Source organism: Vanessa cardui, chromosome 10 (assembly GCF_905220365.1).
Source record: "Vanessa cardui chromosome 10, ilVanCard2.1, whole genome shotgun sequence".
Taxonomy (NCBI): domain Eukaryota; kingdom Metazoa; phylum Arthropoda; class Insecta; order Lepidoptera; family Nymphalidae; genus Vanessa; species Vanessa cardui.
Genome location: NC_061132.1, coordinates 11,672,835 through 11,679,226, shown reverse-complemented (window position 1 = coordinate 11,679,226; position 6,392 = coordinate 11,672,835). Strand labels below are relative to the sequence as shown.

At 31.8% G+C, this 6,392-nt stretch overlaps 1 protein-coding gene across 1 annotated transcript in view; it reads right to left on the bottom strand.

Moving 5' to 3' along the window:
• Window positions 1-1,620: 1,620 nt before the first annotated feature.
• LOC124532760 (fatty acid synthase-like) overlaps window positions 1,621-6,392 on the bottom strand; it is a 31,358-nt gene continuing 26,586 nt past the window's right edge. Inside the window, exons 35-40 of the mRNA XM_047107821.1 lie at window positions 6,021-6,225; window positions 5,385-5,535; window positions 4,608-4,782; window positions 2,787-2,966; window positions 2,593-2,695; window positions 1,621-2,149 (exon numbers count right to left, since the gene is read on the bottom strand). Of these exons, the coding sequence (XP_046963777.1) occupies window positions 1,641-2,149; window positions 2,593-2,695; window positions 2,787-2,966; window positions 4,608-4,782; window positions 5,385-5,535; window positions 6,021-6,225 (1,323 nt within the window). The 3' untranslated portion in view covers window positions 1,621-1,640. The remainder of the gene's footprint in view (window positions 2,150-2,592; window positions 2,696-2,786; window positions 2,967-4,607; window positions 4,783-5,384; window positions 5,536-6,020; window positions 6,226-6,392) is intronic.

The following is a 6,392-nucleotide window of genomic DNA, read 5'->3' as shown; positions in this document are numbered from 1 at the left end:
CCTTACTTTTTTATGGTGTAGGTTGGCGTACGAGCATATGACCACCTGATGGTAAGTGGTCACCATCACCCATAGACAAAGACGCTGTAAGAAATATAAACTATTCCTTACATCGTCAATGTGCCACCAACCTTGGGAACTAAGATGTTATGTCCTTTGTGCCTGTTACACCGGCTCACGCACAAACTGGAACACAACTATAATGAGTACTGTTATTTGGCGGTAGAATAACTGGTGAGTGGGTGGTACCTACCCAGACGGGCTTGCACGAAGCCCTACCACCAAGTAAAGCTTATAGCTTAAAAATTGTGATAGCGGTTGGAAAATGTATATGGAAATCATGTTTTAAACAATATTCGTGTACTGAATTATTTTGTTCCTTGTTGTTCGTTATGCATCCAGAGTTAACATATTTTTACCACATATTTTAAATGTGTATGTTATTTTATTGTACAACTGATTGTATGAAATACGCAATTTTATCTGTCCATGTAAATGGTTTGTATTAATTATTTTCCAAAATGTAATGTACTTTTAATTGAACAATGTCTGTTCTTGTTAATATAATTATATGAAATGTTTCATTCATTCTTTATTAAATCTAAAAAAAATCTTGATTCCTGTTTTTTTTTAAATTATAGGACATTTATGGCAGTCGTATATGTATTTTTAACTGAATTTAAAATGAAGTATTTTTATTTTTAATACAATAAACATATAAAACATGTATGTACGTGCAAAGCCGGTATGCAAAGGACAAAAATCTTAATTAAAAACATGGCTTTATATGACTGTTTATAATGTTAATGAAAATCAAATCATATATTTTACTCAAGTAGACCATATTTATCAACTATATTAAGTGAAGCTGCCACTGATTCGGAAAGTAAATTCTACCGAGAAGAACCGGCAAGAAAATCAGTTTTCTCGTTTCTTTCTTTCTTAAGTCTTGTTTATTAAAATTGTTAGGTTATGTTTATAAAAACGAAATGAAACTACTTCAATGATGTTTCAACTTTTTATTAAAAAGCATGTTATTTTCATTATGAATCGAACAAGAATATCATCAAAATGCAGCGCAGGCACAATTGGTGGATGTTGCGTAAGGTCAAGGTAAGACTTACGGGTAGATCCTCACAATATAAGCAGTCGTCAGTCTAGTAAGCTAAAATCGGAAATCAGGTATGTCAGAAACGATACGTTATAAAAAACAAGTGACAAATCGTCCAACGACAAGCTGATGATACGACTGATGTAAAAGTGTTGTCATTTGGTATAGTAAGGAGTTTTCATGCATATCTAAGGAGTTTCTATGCATCTTCATTAACCATCTGACGAAAAATAACTTAGAAGTAACGTGATATTATATGTTCATCGATGGTATCAGTTGGTCAAGATTATAACATTTTGATGTTACTGAATATTATTTTATTGTTCAAGCTTGCAGTATTGATTTGTGACATTTTGTGTCTTACCTCGCTTTTCGTTGCTAAAATTATTTTAAAATCAAAGTAGATATCAATTCAAATATAGAAAAGCAACCTCAAAAAGAGAAAACATCATAGATTTTTTTATAATTTTAATAAGTATTCTTCTACTAACGTTGTTATTCAACTATTCGCGTCCATCTTAGTAATATCTTATTCAGCTAAAACCTTATTGATAATAGTCGCACAATCCTTATTCTCAACTATACTTATATGATCACCGTCGACAAGGTGTACTATCACTGGACCATCTGTGAGTTTATTCAGACCATAATTATCTTCAATTTGCAAGTATGATGGATTTTTCTTGGGACGCAATAAAATTATAGGAGCTTTAACTTTCTCTAAATCGGCTTGACTGAGTATCATCTTGAAACGATCAAAACATGCCTTGGCGATAGATTCTATAAATTTGTCTGAGTATTTAATCTGTGCAGGAATTAATTTTAAAGCATATTTGATTCTCTCATCATATGACTCGATCTCCTCGAGTTTCCCCATGAGTTTTCTGCTGATTTCATTCTTTGCGGTGATCATATTGATGATTTTACAGATCAGACTGTTCTGCAGCTGAGAGTCACTTTTGACGGACATTGTGCTCGTGAGAGTCGTGTAGAGGAAATCAGGGCTGCCGTCTAAGCAGAATATCGTACCCTTGTGACCTGAAAATTTAAAATTAACGTTTCAAGTCAGTAGACAATTAACAGCTTAAATATTATTCTTTTAGATTCGTTCTAGTACAAATCGCTCTGTATAAGTAACATACTCGTAACTTTTCTACCATCTGTATACAATTTTAAAATTTTAATAACATAAAATTAGATTAATAGATTTTAATAACATAACCTTTTGGTATATTAAATGAATATATTTTTGTTATATCTTCAGGTACTGTGTACTGTTCGAGACCTCACACAGTCAATCCCTATTCTTTTCGGTCCTAACTAACCTTACATATTTCTTAGGCAAGTGCAGTTACCACTTCTATCTATATTTTTAAATTAAATACTTGTTTTTTAAGAATATACCCCTAACCCTAAAGTTTGTTATCAATGACATTCTATAATACCGGATCAATTAAAATATTGAAGTTTTCATAAGATACCTTCGCTTTCCAATAGACTCGCCAATTTCAACGTGGGTAAAGTACCAAAACTGTAACCAAGAAGTATGTATGGACTTCCAGGAGCTAATTTTGTTTTTACTATCTGAAACAAAATTGTAACAAAAATGGTCAAATTTTGATCTGAACCAATATTATGGAATATGTCTATTTTAAATTATTATTACGACACATACCTTGTGTAACCTATTGACCAAAGTATCCAGGGTATCGCATTTCTCTTCATTATTGGCGAACTGCAGGACGCAAGTTTTGATCTTAAGCCTACGGCATAAGGTCGCCATTGCCGCAGCAAAACCTTCTATACCGGGCAGCATGAACATTATCATCTCCTTTTCGTAACCTGCTACGTCGGTCTGTGAAGAAAACTCAATATTCATTAATATGTCATTAAAATGTATTTAAGGGTTAATTTTTATTTAATGTGATTTACTCAAAGCACATTATCCGTATCCAAACTTTTTTTTTAATAATTATAAAAAAATATGAAAATATGTAACAGTTTTTTCATGTCTTATTTTGTTTCGTAGCTCTTGGTGAGTTTTTCATCAGTAATAAAAAATCATCTAAATTGTTGTAACATAATTTCTTCTAATTTCTAATAAGGAATGCAACTTAGCGAACACTAGTAATTTTTATAAGCTTTTATTTAACTATACTAGCGGCAAGATACGATGGCCGTTTTGACACATTAAAAAAGTGATGTGAAATGAAAATTTATTATCGATATAATATATTCAAAACTTTGTTTTTTTGCAAGTAATTTAATTCAAGTTTTTGTTACAAGTAGTATCTACCTTGATTAAAAAGGTTTAATAAAAAAATATATAAAATAAGTTTAAGTATATAATATATTCGGACGAAATCAATTTAAATCAAAAATTGGAATTAAAATGAATAACTTTATAAACACATTACATACAATAAATAAATTGATACAAAAAAGAAACCAAAAACACTAGTGGCTATATTTAATAGCAGTCGTAAAAAAAGTTATCTTCGAGGTACCCTAATATTTGTAGTTTAGAAATCACATTCGATATTTTTTTGACTAACTGCACGTCATTATAGACAATAGAGAACAACAATTTGCTCCTTTGATGTAATTCTTTATTAAATACGAAACTTCATGAGCGGGCAAACGTCAAAACGGCCATCATAGCGTGCCGCTACTATAGCAATGAAAGTATCTTGTAACTAATTTTAAAAGCAGATGTTTTGAACCGATTGAGCTGAAACTTTGTCCATCCACGTTCAGTTTCTATGACAATAAATAGAACAACTTTGTGACGTGAATCTAAATCCTGCACGGCCTAACGGCACGAACACCTAAGATGCCGTATGTTTTTTAAAATCCGTCCTACAATATTGGTTTCAAATAAAGGAGCCTGCTGAGAATTCCTCAAAAATTTTGTATAAAAAAAAACAAGTAAGTTAAATATATGTAAGTAAATAAGACTAATTAAATTTTGCCAAAACGGTTTTTTATCATATAAATTGTGTCGAACTTGTCAAATGTTCAATGGCATTTTAATCTGACGTCGAAAGTGTAATGTTGTCTTAAACTTTCGAGATTACACATTGAAATAAAACAAGCTATAACGGATTTGAATCGTAAATCCCGACGTTTCGAGCACTTAGCGTTCGTGGTCACGGACAGACTAAGGTGACATTTGTCTATTTGAAGAACAAAGGAAATATTATTAACAACTACCGCCAACGATTTCTGTTGTTCTAAAACGTCGGGATGTTAAAAATAATTAATATATGCGATTCAAATCGGTTATAGCTAGTTTTATTTCGTCGAAAGTGTAATTGTAAAAGTTTTTTCTTTTATTTTAATAAGGTTTAATATTTCAAAAAGGTTTTTTTACTTAGTGTATACTATTACTAGTGCCCATGACCATGTCAACTTATTGTGACCAAAACGAAAAAAAAAAATAATCATATTTATATCTTTGGAAAGCAATATTTAAATTAAAAAATTGAATCCTTACCACATTACCATCGCTAACTAAAGACGGCATGTATATGAAAGGCTCAGATGCTGCAGTTTCATCACCGTAGTTCTTTATAAGGAGTTGGAGACCAACTCCATCATCTTGAGTGGAATGTTGGACGGAGGCCGATGTCGGTAAAGGAGCGTCTTTTTGAGCTGATAGTTCTACTAATCTGTTTTATATTTAATAAATTATTAAATCTTACATATTTAACTTTATTAAAACACGAAGAAGTTTAGTTTTGAACAAGTTATATCGTTATATCTGTGGACTTATAAGAACAAGAAAGCATAGAGACAGCTAAAAATACTGATTCCGTTATGTTTTCAACTAGCTGTTCCCGCGACAATGTACGCGTTTGAATTTAACAAGTTCTTAGTAGTAGCCTAAGTTACTTTTTATTATATCAGTTATCTGCCAGTTAGGGTTCCGTCAAAATCGGTCTAACCGTTCCAGAGATTAGCCGGAACAAACAGACAGATAGACAGACAAAATGGTAAAAAAAAAATTATTTCGGTAAGTGTACCGTGTATACATATGTATATATGCATTGAGTAAAAAGGGCTATTTTAATATTACAAGCAGACACTCTAATTTTATTATGTGTATAGATGCACGCACTTAACGCGGAGGTATGAACTTCCTTGAGCGATAAAATCTATTACAAAAATAAAAAAAAATTGCTAGTAGAATTGCTTGGAACATACAAAATATCTTACATACTTATATATCTTACAAGTATATCATTAAAAATCTTAAAGAAACAGTAATTACCGTGCAAATGTCAATGTTCGAATATCTGGTGCTGTCAAGAATATTTCATATTCCCGCTCTAAGGTCTGTTTGATCTCGACCGCCATCATACTGTCCATACCCAGTTCCGCCAGAGGCACTTGATGAGACACCCTCTTGAGATCCATCACACCTGATAAAACACCATTAGTTAATGTTACCTAATCGTTAAATGATATTAGGATATATTTTTCTGATTTTGACGTTAATTTCTACCAATATTATTCCTGTTGACTTCCAGGCATATAATTGTATTTAACTAATATGATTGTTTTCTTAAATGTTGAAAAAAAGTAACTACTGAGGTTCTTGCCGGTTCTTCTTGGTAGAATCTACTTTTCGAACCGGTGGTAGCTTCACTTATTGTTAAATGATTCAATAGTGCTTGTAAAAGCCCATTTGAATAAAGTTTACTTTGATTCTTTATTTTTATTTTATTTCATTCTTTCATAGAAATCGGTGATTATTTACCAATGAGGAAAAGTTTTGAACGTTAAGATTTATTGAATTTATTTTTGACAGAACAAATTAGTATATATTATAATTTTAAGGTATAACAGTGATTAATGACCGACAATTTGTTTAACTTTTGAAGTTTTAGCACTTTGTCATTCGTACCAACAATCTGAGCAACCGCATCTACGATGCTTCCACATCCCGAATCTCCGATCTTCTTTTCGGCTACCACTATCGAGGACACTATCACGGCATCCTGTTTCAAGAACTTGTCGAGAGACAGCAGACAGGAGGAGATCCTTTGCTGTAACGTTCCACCGATTTCCAATTGGACGTCTTCATCTTGCATGTCTGCTACGAGACCGACCTGAGCAAAAATATTAATAAATGTATTTTTAATATGGTAATTTTATTTTACTAAATCTCATTATTAACTAACTTCGAAATTTAAATCTTTGCCAAAAAAATAGTATGTCAAAATGCTTGACAATATTGATATTAAGCGCCTTTCTCGAAATATTGGTCAGTTGTCTA